Raw genomic sequence first — 21090 nt, 5'->3', positions numbered from 1 at the left:
CTGGTTCGAATCCCTAGCGCTGCATAACACAGTGAACTCCTGTTACTTGTCCCAGTTTCTGCCAACCTAGCAGTTCGAAAGCACACAAAAAATGCAAGTAGAAAAATAGGAACCACCTTTGGTGGGAAGGGAACAGCATTCCATGCACCTTCGGCATTGAGTCATGCCGGCCACACGACCACGGAGATGTCTTCAGACAGCGCTGGCTCTTCGGCTTTGAAACGGAGATGAGCACCGCCCCCTAGAGTATGGAACGACTAGCACGTATGTGCGAGGGGAACCTTTACCTTCCTACATTGGCTAGTTTCTTCAATGGGTATTGTTTGTTTCCTGATTGCCAGTCTAATGTTAATCTCAACGTTTGTATTTGCTTATCTGCTGGCGCTGAGGTGTTGTGGTAATAAGTTACATATTTAGTAGATTACGTCTTCTGCAGAGGCCCGGCTCCATCAACCTTCTGTTTGAAGGATCCCTCCAGTGGATTACGAGACTTTTGGAGCCTGGATTGAACTACCCACCCTGGCTCTGGATCTCTATTTGCACAGGTTTGAGTTGTAGCTTGTTGCAACAAAGTAGACACTGCCTTGTGGGTTCTGGCTTTCAGCACAACTTGTACCCAGGGATAACCATCTTTTCTTGAGGTTTCTGTTGGGTTGAGTTCTTATTACCCAGCACTCCGCCCTGGGTGCAGTTTTTGCGGCATGAACTTTTACCTACATCTCCTCCTCCTAATATTTCTGCCCATGGTTTGCCTGATAACTCTGTTTACAGAATAACAACAGAGTTGGAAGGGACCTTGGAGGTCTTCTAGTCCAACCCCCTGCGTAGGCAGGAAACCCTACACCACTTCAGACAAATGGCTATCCAACCTCTTCTTAAAGACTTCCAGGGTTGGGGCATTCACAACTTCTGGAGGCAAGTTGTTCCACTGATTAATTGTTCTCACCGTCAGGAAATTTCTCCTTAGTTCTAGCTTGCTTCTCTCCTTGATTACCATATGTTTCTGAGTATAAGAGGCACCGGAGTATAAGACGCACCAAGGTTTTGAAGAGGCAAATTAAACAAAAAAGCTTTTGCACTCTGCAGACCCCCCAAAAACGGCCTGTTTTTTGTGAAAACAATAGCAGTAGACTTAGCAGTAGACTTATATACCGCTTCATAGGCCTTTCAGGCCTCTCTAAGCGGTTTACAGAGAGTCAGCATATTGCCCCCAACAATCTGGGTCCTCATTTTACCCACCTCGGAAGGATGGAAGGCTGAGTCAACCCTGAGCCGGTGAGATTTGAACCGCTGACCTGCTGATCTAGCAGTAGCCTGCAGTGCTGCATTTAACCACTGCGCCACCTTGGCTCTAATTTAAATTCACGAGAAAGAGCCCCCCCTTTTTAAAAAAGACATGAATAGGGAAGAGATGCTGAAAGTATCTGAGTTTTATACCCTTTCTGGGCTTTTGAATTTGAGCTTGCATTCTGATTGGTTGTCAGACTCCCATGGGGCCATGCAGGGGCAACTCTGAGGCTGTCCTGAGTCCGAGGCTTGGTTGACTCTTGCTGGGTGATGATGTAATGAAAGGGCTTTGGGATTCCTATTATAGCTCTGCCTTTGTTATGTAGAATAGACTGGCTCAGGCGTTAATGGCCCATTGACAAAGATGGTGGTGGGGAGTTTCTGCCTCCCTTTTAGGGGGAAATAATATTTCCTAAAATATCTCATTTTCCTAGGAGCGGGGCTGGTGCTAACTCCCTACAGTAATTCCTCGATCATATCTTGAAGGGGATGAGAATCCTGCTTGGCTTCAGGAGAAATATTTCTGCTCTAACAGCCTGACTGCATTTTTCACGTTGGAACCTAAAGTATGTCCGTTCTTTGCCAGAAAGCGAGGACTTGCCTTTTCCTCAGTGGAAATCATGAGCCTCTGTCTATTACTCACACATCCTACAGTCATGAGGTCTGCTTCTTGAAGACACATCATTCTTTGGCCTGAGATGCCATGTTCTGCTCTGCAATGCCCGGGCATTGCACAGAGAGCTGGCACAGGCTGTGGCTTTGGGCCAGGCCAGGCGGACCACCAAAGAAGGAACTGGGTGTTAAATTCACGAGAAAGAGGTGACACACAGCTCATAAACAATTTCATGCCCTGAATTATGATACACATAATTGTCCTGTATAGAAAAGGATCAGCAAAATATTTCGGGCTGAAGAATTGGAAATTTTACAACTTAACTTAGGTATTTCCGGAAACCAGGAGAGGAAAAATATTCCATATTATATTCGTTTGCTCCTCTAGTTTTCTTTCTGACTCTCTAAGTTTCTCTCTTTCTTTCGATTTTTGTAAGGTGCTTAGATTTATTGAAAAGGGTTGCAGTGGCTCAATGGCTAAGACCCTGAGTTTGTCGATTGAAAGGTTGGCAGTTCAGCGGTTCAAATCCCAATGCTGCATAATAGAGGGAGCTCCCGTTACTTGTCCCAGCTTCTGCCAACCTAGCAGTTTGAAAGCACATTAAAAATGCAAGTAGAAAAATAGGAACCACCTTTGGTGGGAAGGGAACAGCGTTCCGCGCACCTTCGGTGTTTAGTCATGCCGGCCACATGACCACGGAGATGTCATCGGACAGCGCTGGCTCTTTGGGTTTAAAACAGAGATGAGCACCGCCCCCTAGAGTCGGGAACGACTAGCACATATGTGCCAGGGGAACCTTTACCTTTATCTAGATTTATTGGGAGGTAGGAGGAGCGTGTCTGCATATTAAGCATTTGTCAGGGTTTGAGTTTATTTGCAACTGATGTATGTTTTGCCAGGGTTAAGGGAAATGCAGGTAGGCCTCGAGTTGTGACCACAATTGAGCCTGTGAAAAGGGAAACCTTTCTTACCTCCCACAGACCCATTAGATCTCACGGGGTTGGCCTCCTCCGGGTGCCATCTACCAGCCAATGCCACCTGGCTATTACCCGGGGGAGGGCCTTCTCTGTGGCAGCTCCGGCCCTCTGGAATGAACTTGTTAAATATCCAGAATATTCAAATCTTTCCTAAAGGGCCGGCAACAGTCTATGCTGCGCCCTGATTGGCTGGGATGCAGCATAGACTGTTGCTATCCAGCTAACCTTCCCTGATTGGCCGAGGTACTGCGTCAGTGGTTGCTGCCCAGTACTCGGCCCCTGATTGGTTGTATATAGTTACATTACTTACTATAAATTACTTGGCGCGATCGGCTCCTGTTTGAATCGCTGTCAGCCCCGTTGTTCATAATAAACCAGTTGTTGCTTGAAGTCCTGGCTCTCACGTCGTTCCTACCTCGATCCTCAAAAGAACTCCCCGCAGGGATTCGGACCCTCACCTCTCTCCAGGCCTTCCGAAAAGCCGTCAAAACCTGGCTTTGCCGGCAGGCCTGGGGGTGATGAGTTCCCTCCCCTCTCGACATGTATGGTTGTGCGACTGTTGTCTACTTTTATTATTTGTATTTTGTTTTTTATGTTCCCCTTTTTCCCCCTTGAATTGTTCGCTGCCCTGAGTCCTCCCGGAGAAGGGCGGCATACAAATAATAAAATTCTATTCTATTCTATTCTATTCTTACGTGCGTTTGCCCCATTTTACGATTTTTCTTGCCACAGTTGCGAAGTGAACCGCTGCATTTATGAAGTTAGTAACATGGTTGTTAAGTGATTCCGGATTCCGCATTGACTTTGTTGGTCCGAAAGTTATAAAAGAGGATCGCATGACCCCCCGGAGACACTGCAACCGTCATAAGTATGAGCCTGTTGCCAAGCACATTTCCAGTTCCTTCTCTGTGTTAGATTTTAATGTGAGGGATAAGAAGTTTGGACTCTTCCACTTCAAAACAATCCACATTAAGGAGTAGCTACCTGAAAATGAATGGCCATCGTAATTGTTTTGATATACACGCGTGCAAAAGCTATTTTCTCTCTTTTTTGGGGGGGGGGGATTTGTTTTTATTTTTAAACATAAAAAACCAACATTAAAAAAATTCTCATCCATTAGATACAGCATGATGTTTGGTTACAAGTGTTTTTGCATCCATATTCTCAATTAAATTTACAATCACAGATTTTCCGTCTAAGATAACTAGGTACCTCACTTTCATTGTACAGTGTATATTCAATTACAATTAATATATTTTTCCCAATAAACCTAATTCCCTTACATTCTTGATTGTCTGTTTAATAACAATATACCTTTATATAATCACATATCCCGATATGAAATTTTTTTTACCAACCATTTATATTTGTATATCACTGTTTTCAATTATGTATAATCCCACCAATTAACTATCGAGTATGCTTCATTATTGTTATAAGGACAATAATGAACATTATTAATGTTCATTATTGTCCTTATACATCATACATTCAAACAAAGATGTTATTCCTTCATTTTTCAACAAGGTATTCTAAATAGTCATTTCATATATATACCAATAACTTCCTTATTAAAATTATTTATCAACAACAAGATATCTTTATAATACATACTTAAAGTTATACATTATATCACCAATCCCCTATCAAGTATACATAAATTCATTGTTATCCTTATCCATTTGAAAACAAAAGTTCTAAAGTATTCAATTCATATATGTATCAGTCTTTCATTGTATCATTGTTAGTTTATTTCACAGAATTATTATATTATAACTCCTTCAGTTAGAACATAAGTAGAACATTTTTCATTTCCAGGTTTTTTCCCCCAGCCACTGATAAAACAAGTCCCATATCTTATAAAATTGGCTGTCTTCTTGTCCTCTAATTTCAAATGTCAATTTACTCATTTCAGCACACTCCATTATTTTTCGAATAACTTCTTCCTGTTTTGGTACTGTTTCATTTTTCCAGTTTTTTGCTAATACCTTTCTCTTTGAGATACGGCAGTTTCAGAATTTACACCATGTGAAAATACGATATACAGTCTGTTAACTTTTTACCACAACCTTGTTTTTTTTTTTAAATTATTTATAGAAGGCTAGAGAGCCCACTTCTAGTCTAGCTTTCTTGGCACAACAGTTTCTTGCGAAGAGAAATGGGGCCGTTGGCGTCTTTAGATGTGACGAGAGGATTCAGTCACGTAGTTTCCCTATCTGAGAGCTAAATTTGGGCAGCCGGGAGGCCCCCGAAGAGACGCTAAAGAGGACAGCTAAAATAAGACATTGATAAGTTATTCCCATTAAAATAGAAGTCTGGCCAGAGGCCGTTGAAGATGACAATGAAAAAGAAGACTAAAAATAAAAGTCAACAATAGCAAAAGTGAGACAGGAATAGCAATAGCACTTGGGCTTATATACCGCTTTACAGCGCTTTGCAGCCCTCTCTAAGCGGTTTACAGAGTCAGCATAAGGCCCCCAACAATCCTCATTTTGACCACCTCGGAAGGATGGAAGGTTGAGTCATCCACTGCATTCTAACCACTTCGCCACCATTGCAGAGACAGCGTTAGCATTTAGACTTATAGACCGCTTTACAGTTCTTTGCAGCCCTCCCTAAGCCATTTACAGAGTCAGCCTCTTGCCCACAACAATCTGGGTCCTCATTTTACAGAACAGAATAGAATAGAATAGAATAGAATAGATGGAACGGAATTAAATGGAATGGAACAGAATAGAAAATGCAAAGTGGGTGCTATTCCAAAAGCACTGGAATTACATTTAAAACAGTTAAAAATTGACAAAATCACCATCAGTCAAATGCAAAAAGCCGCACTGCTTGGATCTGCACACATATTACGAAAATATGTTACGACGTCCTAGGCCCCTGGGTGGGGCCCGACTAGTAACCAATGCCAAATCCGGCAAAACAACTGGCCGCTGTGATAATAGTGTATAATAATAATAATAATACAACATGGGTAAATATCCTTAGGCATAAGACAGTGCTGTAAGAATTAGATATTCAACAGAATGATAACACAAGGGGGAAATCTTTATGTCCACTTATTTCGGCATCCAATGGCCTATAGCATTGTCTGTCCAGAGGGGAGCAATTGATATAATTTATGTCCAGGATGTGAAGGATCTGTCGATAGGGCTCCCACTATTTAGGTGGGTGACTTAATGGGTCCCCTAGCCATGGTTTATTCTTAGCCAGACTTAGCACTAAGTGAATGTTCCCATTAATGCCTGCAGATTCTGAGGCCAAGACGCCTGGGGAAAAAAATGGCGAGTTCTTTGACATGCACAAGCCAACTTCTACCTAGACTGCACTTAGTTCCTGTGGAAACCCCATTTAATTTAATCCCCCTTTTTTGTAAGTTTTGAATGTCATGTACCATTTTAAAACATTCAGTTGTTTCAAAGTTTGGGTTATTTCTTTATTTGGCACTCTGCTCTTCATTTCCTCTTTTTAACAGCTGTTGATTCAACGCCATGTACTAATGACAGGCGAAATAAATCATTACTGCTTCATTCATCATAACCTTGTCAACAAAACAATGTCTTTTTTGAATATATATATGTTTTTTTTATTTGTGCTGATAAATAAATAAAGGGAGACTAGTATAGATCTATTTCAAGCTATTTAGCTCTCATCAGCTAGCCATACCCTTACTGGGATTTGAACCTGGGCTATATTATATACTAGGCAGACTTCTTAGCCATTAGGCCACAGGCTCTTATCCGTTATCAGCGAAGCCAGGGTGAAAGGTATCTATTAGATTTTTACAACCCCTGGTAAGCCCCAATTATGGGAGGAAGCTAACTGCTTCCATCATCTGCCAATCGGCTCGTCACAAGGGTCCATCACGACAGAAACCCAATATTTTTACTGTTGCCTTTGTTATTATTGGGTAAAAATATTGTAATATTTTAAATAAGTAATAAGTAAAAATATCTAATAATCTAATATATATATATATATGTATATGTATATGTATATGTATATGTATATGTATATGTATATGTATATGTATATGTATATGTATATGTATATGTATATGTATATGTATATGTATATGTATATGTATATGTATATGTATATGTATATGTATATGTATATGTATATGTATATGTATATGTATATGTATATGTATATGTATATGTATATATATGTGTGTATATGTATATGTGTGTATATGTATATGTGTGTATATGTATATGTGTGTGTGTGTGTGTGTGTGTGTGTGTGTGTGTATATATATATAGCATCTTTCTTCATCTTCGCCATCTTTAAACCCGTGCCACCTTTTCAAGAAAAGCCGCTAAGGCACATATAACTGTTTCCCTCAATGTTTCATTACGCAACCTATCCAAGAAAAATTACTTTTGGAAAATCTGTGGAGTATCTGTCTTACACAAATGAGAATAAGAAAGTAATTTTTTTAAAAAAATAGGACAGCATAGGGTTTATTTTAACAAGCCCTTAGAATCCAGCCCCACACGTTTTCTGCTTGAAGGACAAAACCTTTTGTGTTCTCCCAGTTGTGCGAAATGCTGCATTTCACCGCAGCTCGACAAAGGTCCTCTATCAGAGGTGGTTTTCAGCAGGTTCTGACCAGTTCTGGAGAACCGGGAGTGGAAATTTTGAGTAGTTCAGAGAACCGGTAAATACCACCTCTAACTAGCCCCGCCCCCATCTATTCTCTGCCTCCTGAGTCCCAGCTGATCGGGAGGGAATGAGGATTTTGCAATATCCTTCCCCTGGAGTGGGGTGAGAATGGAGATTTTGCAGTACCTTTCCCCTGGAGTGGGGTGAGAATGGAGATTTTGCAGTATCCTTCCCCTGGAGTGGGGTGGGAATGGAGATTTGCAGTATCCTCCCCCTGGAGTGGGGTGAGAATGGAGATTTTCTAGTATCCTTCCTCTGCCAAGCCCACCAAGCCATACCATGCCCACTAAGCCACACCCACAGAACTGGTAGTAATTTTTTTTGAATCCCACCACTGTCCTGTATCACACCTTGACAAGCAGATGGTCCAGATACAGCTCAGGGGGGTATGCAATTTTTGTCTTTAAATCAAGGGGACACATCGGCAGGTTCAAAAGAAAGGGTGGGGAATTTCACAATCCCATCGCCATCAAATTTCATTTTTCACACTTCTGAGCCATTGTGGCATCCCCATGGTCACACGATCAAAATTCAGACACTCGACAATTGACTCCAATTTATGATGGTTGCAGCGTCCCTGGGTCATGTGATCCCCTTTTGCAACCTTCTGATTAGCTAGGTCAGGGGTCAGCAACCTTAAACATTCAAAGAGCCACAAAGGTCCTGACCGGAAGGAAGTTCCCCGTTCAATTCTGGAGCCAAGCAGAAGTCTGGTTCCCCCACCATAGTGTTTCCACCTAGCGTGGCGTCCTTTTTCCTCTGCTGTCTGGAAGTCTGGTTCCCCCTCACCCCCACCATAGAGTATCCTCATAGTGTGGCCTCTTTGATCCTCTACCTGTCCTAACCAAAGCGCTATCAATTGTGGAATTAACCAGTGGCAGGGAGCCACAGCAGAGGGATGAAAGACCACATGCAGCTCCAGAGCCGCAGTTTGCTGACCCCTGAGCTAGGTCAATGAGGAAGCTAGATTCATTCAACAACTTTGAAATTTTCAATCAACTCACCTTGAATATCACAGAAGCATCTGTCACTCCCTCTTCCTCTCCCCCTCTCCATCAAATACACACACACACACACACACACACACACACACACACACACAAAAACCTGAAATATTAGCTGCTTAGTATTGAACTCAGTATTTCATTTATTCTTGTGTGTGCTTTACTTCCTTCACACATCACGTTCAGCAACCAATTTTTAATTCCACATTCATGCAATACATTCCATAATTCAAGCCTAATCTTTTTGTAGACGACTTTCCCTACATCAACAATAATGTACGATCAATTAATTATTCCATCATCCAACAGTTCTCGGTGAACTCCTGAAGAGCTAAAGTAATTTGCAAATTATACTTTTCTGGAAGAAGATTTCATCGCCTTTCTCAAACGTTGCTCATGGCTCTCTCTTTGGTGGATTTTCGTTTTCATCAAAAAATAAATTGTGATCCACAGCTGCCCCGGACACACTGAAGAAATTAATTCATTAATCCCCTTGTACTTGTTTCATCCACGCTTGTTCTTTGTAGGAAAACAAGAGAGTGTTAATTCCAGTGTTTCTCAACTTAGCAACTTTCAACCATCTGGACTACAAATTCCCAGAATTCCTCAGCCTGCCTAGGATAGCTGGCTGAGGAATTCTGGGAGTTGATGCCTAGACAGTTTAAAGTTGAGAAACACTGCATTATTCCACTTCTCGGGCAATTTCGCACAAACAGAACAAATCGCACAGCCAATCCGCAAGCAATGACACTCAATTCTGAATCTTCCTTCAGCTACTTCATTCCTATCTGTAGAATTACATTTTTTGCCATGTTCTCACATCATTAAGGGCTGCTTTGAATGCTAACCCTTGTAGAGGTCATCTCAATCCCACTTTTGACATACAGTATCCTACTATTGCATAAATCTCTCAACTATTCACCCCAGCATTCCTTTTCCATCTGTTTCTTCCCAAATGGGTTTCTTGTTTTGTTATTTTTAATCCCAGTTCCTCTGCTGAGAATTCCTTATTTAGCTCTCTTTTCACATTTCCAAAACTATTTTTGTTAAGTTCCCATTAGGATCACTCTGAATGTTCATGCCTTATCTCTTCTCCTCCTCTCTTTTTGATTCTTGCGACTGTCATTTCCTCTCCATGTACTTTTTCCACAATATATTTCTCTTGTCCTCGTTTTTTAAACAATCCTTCGTCTCACAGGCGTTTTTCTTATTTGTGGTCTCCTTCACTTCCTCCTTCCATCGAAAGCAAGCAAGCGAGAATAGCATAAAAATTTAGATCTCTTGCCAGTACACAGGACACAATACTAAAAAACCCTAAACCCATAGAAGCAGAATAATAGAATAACGGAGTTGAAAGGGACCTTGGAGGTCTTCTAGTCCAACCCCCTGCTCAGGCAGAAAACCCTATGCCACTTCAGACAAATGGATATTCAACATTTTCTTAAAACTTCCAGTGCTGGAGCATTCACAACTTCTGGAGGCAGGTTGAATGAATGTTGAATGTTTATGAATGTTTATTTTATTTATATGCCGCCCTTTCCCCCCCGAAGGGGACTCAGGGCGGCTCACAACTCAAACCAGGGAAGGGGTGATACAGACAAAATTAAAAACGACACAAAACAATGCATAATTTAAAACACACGACAGTCATACCATTCGAGACGGGGGCAACGGTTCTTTAGCCCCAGGCCTGTCGGAACAGCCAGGTTTTAAGGGCTTTGCGGAAGGCCTGGAGGGTGGTGAGGGTTCGAATCTCCACCGGGAGTTCGTTCCAGAGGGTCGGAGCAGCCACAGAGAAGGCTCTTCTCCGCTTGTTCCACTGATGAATTGTCCTCACTGTCAGGAAATTTCTCCTTAGTTCTAGGTTGCTTCTCTCCTTGATTAGTTTCCACCCATTGCTTCTTGTCCTGCCTTCTGGTGATTGACACCTTTTCTCTGTGATGGCCCCTCAAATATTGGAAGACTGCTATATCTAGGCATTTCTTACCTAAGTGTAACTTAGTTTACTAAGTGTAACTTCTCATTAGTGTAACGCCACCCACTTCTGGTGCATACTGTAGGAAATTCTTTTTCCTCTTCCAAGCAATTTCCACATTCCCCTTTCCTTTTTGTTTTATTGGAAGTTGACTCAATCACGAATTCTTTTTTCATGCAGAATTGACTTTGGTTGTCAGGGTTCCGAGGGATGCCATAATTAAATCATGAGCCTCGAGCCAAGCTTAAAAAGAAATCCAGTTATTTATTAGGAGCAACATCTCGGCATGCACGCAAGTGAAGCCAGCTCTGACCCCGCGTAATTTACAGCCCAATTATGATCCTGTTTCCCCCCTCCCTCCCCCAGATTGTGTCGTAAATCACATTCTCCAACAGAGCACTTTCACAGGGCTGTGGAGATCACTTCTCTTTCCAGCTGCTGTTGGGTAACCTGGGATACAGCCTTGAGAGAGATAAGTTTGGAATGTGCCTCTGTCTTTTGCTGCCCTGCCATTTCATCGGTTTCTCATCCCCCCCACCTTTCCTATGGCGACTCGAGAGCAGGCCAGGGATTCTTTGCAAGTTGACAAAGGTCACAAAAGGGGACCAGATGATCCTGAGACACTGAAATTGCCATTACATACATGCCAAGCTGTCAAGCACCCAAATTTTGATCGCGTGACCGGGAGAATCCTACAACGGCCATAAGCGTGAATAATAGTCATAAGTCACTTTTTCCAGTGTTGCCGTAACTTTGAACAATTGCTAACAAATGGTTTTAAGAGAGGGACAACCTATACATGGACAAGCCCCTGCAATTTTCTTTTTATTTTTTTAATTTTTTTTTAAATTTTTAAACATAAAAGGCAACATAAAAATTCTCATCCATTACACACAGCATGTTGTTTGGTTACAGGCATTTGTGCATCCATATTTTTAATTACGTATACAATCACAAAATTTCCATCTAATATAACTAAGTATCTCACTTTCATTGTACATCATATATTCAATTACGGTGAATATTTCTTTCTTTTCAGCGAACCTAATTCCCTTGTATCCTTGATTGTCTATTTAATAACAATGTACCTTTATGTAATCACTTATCTCATTCTGATTATTTTTACAGTGTAAAAAAAATTTAACAACTGTTTATGTTTATACATCGCTACTTTCGCATATGCACAATCCCGCCAATCATCCATCAAGTATGCTTATGTTAATAGTTGTCCTTGTACATTCAAGCAAAAATGTTATTACCCCTGGAGGTTTTTTTGATATTTTGGGTGGCTTGCTCTTGCGTCCTTCTTAAAACCAAGAGAAGGAGGCTGGGCTAAAGTCTCCAGTGAACTTTGTGCCTAAGACAGGATTAGAACTCAGAGCCTCATGCCCTAACCACTAGACCATGCTCGTTCCCTTGGAGTGAGTGACCAAGGCTCTTGTATATGAACATTTATTTATTGACCAGATTAAGAGGTTGCTTATCTCTTACACATATTGCATATTGGTATATTAGTAAAAAAAAGTCGCAGCAGTTATTAATTAACTCAGGTGTCAGCAACCCGTGGCTCTGGAGCCGCATGTGGCTCTTTCATCCCTCTGCTGCGGCTCCCTGTCGCTGGTCAGCTCCACAATTGATAGGGCTTTTGGTTAGGACAGGTAGAGGAAAAAGGATGCCGTGCTAGGAGGAGACTCTATGGTGGGGGAACTGGACTTCCGGTCGGCTCCAGAATTGAACGGGGGGCTTCCGGTTAGGACCTTTGTGGCTCTTTGAGTGTTTAAGGTTGCTGACCTCTGAATGAGCTCTTCAAATGGGTAGATGAACAGTTTTAATTCCTGTAAGGAAATTAGAGACTAATTGTTTGGTCATGGCAGGATGCAAGTGGTAATCATTCCCAGGTCAACCTAGAAGAGGAAGGAATTGATGGAGCTAAAGGAATTTGGGACAGATTCCCAGAGGGATGAGATGGAGAGTGAAAAGCAAATTTTGTCCTTGCCAGAAACTTTGGTGAGCCAGTTCGTGTCTTTTACAAATAGCATCATGTTGTTTGAATAATTGCAGACAAATACTTTCATGGATAGGCAAGTCAAGGATTCTTGAGAATGGTGATTATAAAGTTAGCGCTTGAGTTATGACCACAAGTCTGCCTGAAATTTCGATTTGGAGAGTTAAATGTCTATAAAGATTCTCAGTTCATCCAGGTCATGGTTGTCCCCAAGATGCTTTTTCAGGAGGCAACTGGACTTTCTGGTTTTTTTCTTTGAAGACGTTTCACTTCTCATCCAAGAAGCTTCTTCAACTCTGACAGGATAGTGGGGAATGGAAGGGTTTATATTCCTTGCAGACAGCTGCTCATTTGCATCCTTTTAGAGGGTCGTTGAGGCTCTTTCTATGTTCAGGTAAATTGCGAAAGACATTATCCATGTTCTGGATTCAGCAGGTGTTGTGCCTGTGTGTCGGAGACGCATTCTTGCCCCCGTCTCTTCCCTGCACTAAATTTGGAGAAAGCAAACATCTGGATTTATTCCTGCTATCTGGAAAGCATGCGGTGGAATTTCATACTAAAAAAAGAAAGGAAGCATTACATAACCCAGGGTTAATAGCAATCATATTTTACAAGACGTTTGATAGCTGTTTTGCATCCCCTTCCCAAGTGAAAAAATAAAGCAATCCTGATCGCATTGCTGTTTGATGTGAAGGAATTGTTGTGCGTGTAAGAAGTACGTTACACAATTTGGTGGCTCTTATGTGTCCTCGGGGCCTGCTCTTAGAAGAAGTCCTACTTACCCTTCTGCCTCTGATTGTGACTGATCATGGCTGACCCCACAGGGACACTTTGTTGTGGCCCGCCAGCGGAACTGGCAGCAGATTCGGACAGTGAGGAGGTTGGGGAGGAACATGGGCCAGTCCTGGAGTCTGGGGAAGGCTCTGACGAGGGCTCTGTTTTGGAGGCAGAGAGGGGGACAGGGCCATATGCCAGTTATTGGCTGCCTTCAGAGTCAGACATCAGTGAGGCAGACGAACAGCTGGAGCCTGTTCCCAGTGTGTGCATGCACAGAATTGCCAGACGAAGAAAAACAGCTGAAGATAAGGGGTTGACTTGGGAATAAGGCCACAGGTGGACGGTGAATGGCCCCTCCCAGAGGAAATAAAAGAGGAGTGAAAGGGGAGTGGAGTTTGCAGGAGACAATTAATTCTCTTAATTGGTTCGTGACTCTCCTTGCCAAATTCTGCAGAGATCGGCCTGGCAGCTCTCCAAGCCAGATAAGGTCTGTGACTGTAAATCCTCCCTTGAAAGACTTTCCTGGATGTGAATGAGCAGAATTCACAGTCAATTAATAAAAGTGTTTTTTTGTCGGGACAAGGAGTTTGCTTCATGCTCGTGGGAAGCTTCTTGGGAACAGACTTAAGAAAGTTGTAGATGTCTTTGACCCTACATGGGGCAGCCCTTGAAGAGTATTCGGAGACTTCAACTCGTCCAGAACGCAGCCGCGCGAGCGATCGTGGGTGCACCTCGGTACACCCACGTTACACCTATCCTCTGTGAGCTGCACTGATTACCGATCAGTCTCTGGATACGCTTCAAGGTGCTAGTCGTAACTTATAAAGCCCTTCATGGTATTGGATCTGGGTACTTGAGAGACCGCCTGCTGCCAATTACCTCCCACAGACCCATTAGATCTCACAGGGTTGGCCTCCTCCGGGTTCCATCTACTAGCCAATGCCATCTGGCTACTACCCGGGGGAGGGCCTTCTCTGTGGCAGCTCCGGCCCTCTGGAACGAACTCCCCGCAGGGATTCGGACCCTCACCTCTCTCCAGGCCTTCCGAAAAGCCGTCAAAACCTGGCTTTGCCGGCAGGCCTGGGGTTGATGAGTTCCCCTCCCCTCTCGAGTTGTATGGTTGCGTGACTCTTGCTTATTTTAATTATTTGTATTTCGTTTTATGTTCCCCTTTTTCCCCTTTTGAATTGTTCGCCGCCCTGAGTCCTTCCCGGAGAAGGGTGGCATACAAATAATAAAATTCAATTCAATTCAAAGGTTCTTCAGCTGAAGAAGCTTCTTGGATGAGAAGCAAAAGGTCTTCAAAGAAAAACCAGAGAGTCCAGTTGTCTCTTGAAAAAAGCACCTTTGGCCTGGATGACTGAGAACCTAAGTAGACATTTAATTTTTATTTTTTTTGACTTAAGGTCATGGGCAATAGTCTTAATTTTCATCCAGAAGGATTTTGTATACATGTATCGTGAATATCTTATGAGGAAGGTGTGTGGTCTCTGTCACTTGAATCCTCCAGTTGGGTTCTCAATTGTTAGCGTGGAAAAGTTGGCACTAGAGTTGGTCTAATTTCCGAAACAGAGCCTCAGATGTGAACCTGCTGTTTTGGAAGCTGGCGTGGCCAATCCAAATTGCTATTCTATTCACACCCAAATGAAATGAAGCAGAGCGGCTTTCCGGAAAAGTGTTAAGAACTGGCTCTGCCAATTGGCCTGCGGGGTCCAAGAATGCTATGCAACCCCCGAGAGTGGTTGGTAGATTGAAGGTGCTCCCTCTGCCTTTCAAACTTTCCAAATGTTCCTTTTTACTGTTTTAATCTGGTTTTTGACTTTTTTAAAATAGCTTTCATATTGTTTTACTGTAAACTTCCCAGAGGCATTAAGGGTGATGGGCAGTACAGAAATTAGATAGATAGATAGATGATACATTGATAGATAGATAGATAGATAGATAGATAGATAGATAGATAGATAGATAGATAGATAGATAGATAGATAGATAGATAGATAGATAGATAGATAGATAGATAGATAGATGTTAGAATGATAGAATGATAGAATGATAGAATGATAGAATGATAGAATGATAGAATGATAGAATGATAGAATGATAGAATGATAGAATGATAGATAGATAGATAGATAGATAGATGTTAGAATAATAGAATGATAGAAAGATAGATAGATAGATAGATAGATAGATAGATGATAGATAGATAGATAGATAGATGTTAGAATGATAGAATGATAGATAGATAGATGTTAGAATAATAGAATGATAGAATGATAGATAGATAGATAGATAGATAGATAGATGTTAGAATGATAGAATGATAGATAGATGTTAGAATAATAGAATGATAGAATGATAGATAGATGTTAGAATAATAGAATGATAGAATGATAGATGTTAGAATAATAGAATGATAGATAGATGTTAGAATAATAGAATGATAGAGATAGATAGATAGATAGATAGATAGATAGATAGATAGATAGATGGATGTTAGAATGATAGAATGATAGATAGATAGATGTTAGAATAATAGAATGATAGAATGATACAGATAGATAGATAGATAGATAGATAGATAGATAGATAGATAGATAGATAGATAGATAGATAGATAGATAGATAGAGATAGATAGATAGATAGATAGATAGATAGATAGAGATAGATAGATAGATAGATAGATAGATAGATAGATAGATAGATAGATGGATGGATGGATGTATGGATGTTAGAATGATAGAATGATAGATAGATGTTAGAATAATAGAATGATAGAATGATAGATAGATGTTAGAATAATAGAATGATAGATAGATAGAGATAGATAGATAGATAGATAGATAGATAGATAAATAGATAGATAGATAGATGGATGTTAGAATGATAGAATGATAGATAGATAGATGTTAGAATAATAGAATGATAGAATGATAGATAGATAGATAGAGATAGATAGATAGATAGATAGATAGATAGATAGATAGATAGATAGATAGATGGATGTTAGAATGATAGAATGATAGATAGATGTTAGAATGATAGATAGATAGAGATAGATAGATAGATAGATAGATAAATAGATAGATGGATGGATGTTAGAATGATAGATAGATAGATAGATAGATAGATAGATAGATAGATAGATATAGATAGATAGATAGATAGATAGATAGATAGATAGATGGATGTTAGAATGATAGAATGATAGATAGATGTTAGAATAATAGAATGATAGATGGATAGATAGATAGAAGTTAGAATAACAGCATGATAGAATGATAGATGTATGATAGGTAGGTAGGTAGGTAGGTAGGTAGGTAGGTAGGTAGGTAGGTAGGTAGGTAGATAGATAGATAGATAGATAGATAGATAGATAGATAGATAGATAGATAGATGCTAGATAGATAGATAGATAGATAGATAGATAGATAGATAGATAGATAGATGATAGATAGATAGATAGATAGATGATAGATAGATAGATAGATAGATAGATAGATAGATGATTGATAGATAGATGATAGATAGATAGATAGATAGATAGATAGATAGATAGATAGATAGATAGATAGTTGCTAGATGGATAGATAGATATAGATAAGACAGACAGACACATAAGGACAAACAGACAGACAGGGCTTCTGTTTGTGGTCCTTGCCAGAGAGTGGCTCTATGGGGTGGATGGAGTAAAAAAAAAAAGGCCAAACCACTTCTTTGAACACAAACTCATATTTCAGCTTACCAGGTGGCTCCAATTATTACCATTTTTTTTTGTTGAGATGGAGGGAGAGTGTGGTAGAGGCGAAGCTATCCGAGAAGAAAGCAAAGGGAGGAGCAGCAAAAGTATCCTCAAGCGTCATTTCAGGGTGACTGTGAGCCTCGCAGGGCCTGTGTGGGTGCTGTGAGTGCCCTTTCTTTTCAATTGATGGACGTGTTGATTCAGTGGAGAATTAACACTCTGCCTTTCCCTACTGCAACACTCACTCAAGGGACAGAATTAAAGGGGAAGGAAGTCGCTTTAAAGTTTGGGGGTGATGGGGAAGTCCATCCAAATTCTCAATGGGCTTTCTTTTATTTCCCTTCCTTTTAGGAATACAGACGCTGCTGCTCCAGGCTCTGTTCTTCGCCGTCTTCCCCTCTTCCTCCTCCCCTCCTGCTTTCCGGAATTCCCCACTGACCCTTCAATGCTGCAGAGTTATCGGGAGACAGAGGAGGCAAAGGTCTCCCAATCAGATGCACGAAAGGCATCCTCTTAAGGCTCAGAGAAGGGACCAAAGACCTCCAGCCACCTCCTGCAAGGTAAGAGGGCAAAGCTTTAAAAGAAACTCATTTTACACTCATCACGGAGGCAGGGAAACACACACACACACGCACACCCTCCCTCTCCATCTTGCAAGAAAGAAAGTGTGCCAGCAGTGTGAAGTAACCATCCTCTGCTACCAAATGTGATGTTCCTGTGGGTCGTCCATGAGGCCAATGTTGAGAAAAGACAGGACACGAACTTTCTCGAGATGGAGCGACCCAGATTGGGGGTCTGGTAGCCCCTTTTATTGAGATAGGACAAAGGCAGGAGGAGCAATAGCATGTGCTTAAAAACTGCCTGTAAAAGTACAATTTCTAATCTACTGCTCAGTCTATATATGGTCAAATCCTGGACGTCAATGGTAGGGCACATATCAGAATGTTATGTTATTCACTATCAGGATGTTATGGCGTTCTAGGAGTTTGTTTTCTCCTGTGTGGTTCAGCGTGACTCTGCAGGCCCTAGTATGAACTGGGCCATGGAGGACACACACCTGCACAAGGAACTATATTACAACACAGCGGTCTGGTGAAACGGCCAACTAGAGATGAAGCTGTTGGAAAACCCAACAGCTTGCTGGCCCAACCCAGTTGCTCATGGGTTCTGGGTGTGGTGACCTAGGCTTCCCCAAAACACAAAGCTGACTCCTCGTTCCGATAAAACCTCTTTTATTTAGGTTAAAGGGAATTCCTCTCCAGCAAAGTTCCTGCCAACCGTCTTTCAAGAGATTTCACAATTACGGACCTTTATCCGGCTTGGAGAGCTGCCAGGCCGATATTTTCTAAACTCCACGCTGTAGCAGCAATTACTTGGCAAGGAGTCAGGAACAGATCTTCATCCGAATGAATTGAACGAATTGTCTCCTGCAAACTCCCCTCCTCTTTCATTCCTCTTTAATTCCCTATGGGAGGGGCCATTCACCAGCCACCTGTGGCTTTACTCCCTTGTTCTTAGCTGTTCCCTTCTCCTGGCAGCTCTGTGCAGGAGCACACTGGGAACAGGCTCCAGCTGTTCTTCTGCCCCACTGATCTCCGACTCTGAAGGCAGCTGATAACTGTCAGACGGCCTTGGTCCCATCTCTGCCTCCAACGCAGAGCCCTCATCAGAGCCTTCCCCAGACTCCAGGACTGGCCCAGGTTCCTCCTCAATGTCCTCACTGTCTGAATCTGCTGCCAGATCCGCTGGCAGGCCACAACACTGAGGAACCCCCCAACCACCAACTCCCTCCCCTCGTCTGTCTGCCTTCTGATATTTTCCCAATGTTTTTGCAGTATCATAGAACACAAAATAACAGAATTGGAAGGGACTTTGGAGGCCATCTCGTTCAACTCCTGGCACAAGCAGGAGACTCTGTATATTAAAAAATAATAATAATAATCAGATACTAAATCGGTATTGGCCTCAGCTTACAGCCGGTCATGATGCCATCTACAGTTTGACATGGGACCTTGCAGTCACACTGAGGGAACGATGCTAAGCCCCCCTCCCATTGATACAGCGAATCCCCGCAGACCAGTGGTGGGTTTCAAATTTTTTAGAACCTCTTCTGTAGGTGTGGCCTGCTTTGTGGGAGTGGCTTGCCGGCCATGTGACCGGGTGGGAGTAGCTTGGCAGTCATGTGACTGGGTGGGCTGGCCAACTTGTAAAATGTGGTGAAACTCACTTAACAACGCTATTGCTTAGTAACCAAAATGTTGGCTCAGAAACTCTGGCATTTGAAGCACGTGAGTCTAAAAGCTGTCAAGTTACAAGACCCTTGCACCCGTAACCCTTAAAAAAAAAACAATCCAGGGGTGTTCAAACTTGACAGCTTTAAGACTTGTGGACTTCAACTCCCAGAATTCCTCCTCCAGTCATGTTGGCTCAGGAACTCTGGCACTGAAGTGTGCAAGTCTTAAAGCTGTCAAGTTACAAGGCCCTTGCACCCCTAACCCTTTCGAAGAAAAAACCCCAGAGGTGTTCAAACTTGACAGCTTTAAGACTTGTGGACTTCAACTCCTCTCGCTCTTCATCTTGATGATGTGCGGACGGGCAGGGGGAGGGAGTTGGAACCAGTTCAAAATGGCACTGTAGATTTGTGGAACCTCTTCTATAGAAGAGGTTAGAACTGGCAGGAACCCACCCCTGACGCAGATGTCGTGTGAGGTACGAATCCTATTCAGAGTTGTCCATTGCTGGCATGGTAGTTCAAAGGCTGGCACCTTTTTTTTGTGGGGTCGTTTATATGTCTTCCTATAACTGGGCGTTCAGCGACCCCTTTTGACTTTTCTTTGGGAATCGATGTTAAAGTTGTTGGGCCGATGTTGTAGACGTGATAGTGGGAACTTCCCTTCTCTACTTAGGATGCTGCATTCTGTAACCTTTGGCTATTTTTTGGATCTTGATCTCAATGTGCAATCCTGGGGGGGGGGGGGGGACACCCCTTCTGAACTCTGTGGAGCAAAACCCATCCCTTGTGTATCTCCTGGGAGTCTTTAAGAAGATGTTGGATAGTCATTTATCTGAAACGGTGTAGGTTTTCTTTCCTAGGCAGGGGGTTGGACTAGAAGACCTCCAAGGTCCCTTCCAACTCTGCTGTTGTATTGTATCTGTAGACACTTCCTTGATTCTGCCACCTTCTAAACCCAAGGTCTGGATTGCTTCATAAATACATTGTGAAGCCATTTACAAAATACGGCGGCTCTAAGTTTCAATCTCGTCAAGGAAAAAGAAAGTTCAATTTAAAAGAACGGGCAACTTTGGGCTGGGAGGGGCCAAGGGCCGCCACATTAATCTTTGCAGGGGCTATTATTCCAAAAAGCAAGCAAGGCCAGACAAAAAGGAATGCGGAGGCTAATCGCCCATAAGTTTCTCTGTAAAAATAATTATTTGGCAGCAAAGAATTGGACGTCTGTCGGAGTTGCCAGTTGAGGTTTTTAACTGGCGAAGCTACCCATTGTACAAAAGCTTTTCTTTCCACTTAAATCCCCCCCACCCCAAACTGGAAAGAGAGCGAGATGATGGGCTGAAGAAGCAGAGAGTTCAATTTGTCCCCGGATTCCAGACTTCTAAAGTCGTGGATTCTGTAGATAATTTTAAAAGACAGAACACCTGTTGGCTGGGTTTGAGTAAACGGATCGGGTCCATGAATAATGGAGCTGAGGGATTTTTTAAATCTTTCTCCCCCCCCCCCAAATCTCTATGGACCGACCATTTTCCCCCCGTATCATCTCATCTAGCTGAGATGAAAGCCGCTTGGTAAATACCGACAGATTTTATGCCCCTTTTTAAAAATAGAAACCAGCAGACTTGATTTTTAATGTTACCCTGCCACGCTGTTCGTGTTTTAAAAAAAATATTATTTAGGGGGTGGGCAGGGAAGAATGATAGAAATGTTTGGCTTTTGAGGACGGAATGTCAGATATAGTTCAACCGGAACATCAAATTTAGCTAAAATATGAAAGGACATTTCTCAGTTTTAAGTATAAAGCC

The 21090-nt window shown here is 42.1% G+C and overlaps 1 protein-coding gene across 2 annotated transcripts in view; it reads left to right on the top strand.

Moving 5' to 3' along the window:
• Positions 1-21090, top strand: part of NTF3 (neurotrophin 3) — an 82098-nt gene that overhangs the window by 41191 nt on the left and 19817 nt on the right. For both annotated transcript variants that reach the window (XM_087722263.1, XM_087722262.1), the window contains exon 2: positions 17407-17615. In XM_087722263.1, the coding sequence (XP_087578389.1) occupies positions 17550-17615 (66 nt within the window). In that variant the 5' untranslated portion in view covers positions 17407-17549. The remainder of the gene's footprint in view (positions 1-17406; positions 17616-21090) is intronic.

This window comes from Thamnophis sirtalis, unplaced genomic scaffold (assembly GCF_051295495.1).
Source record: "Thamnophis sirtalis isolate CommonGarterSnake01/CBP01778 unplaced genomic scaffold, rThaSir2_p1.2 scaffold_9, whole genome shotgun sequence".
Classification (NCBI taxonomy): Eukaryota; Metazoa; Chordata; class Lepidosauria; order Squamata; family Natricidae; genus Thamnophis; species Thamnophis sirtalis.
The sequence above is the reverse complement of the archived record's forward strand: the minus strand, read 5'-3'. Positions and strand labels throughout refer to the sequence as shown.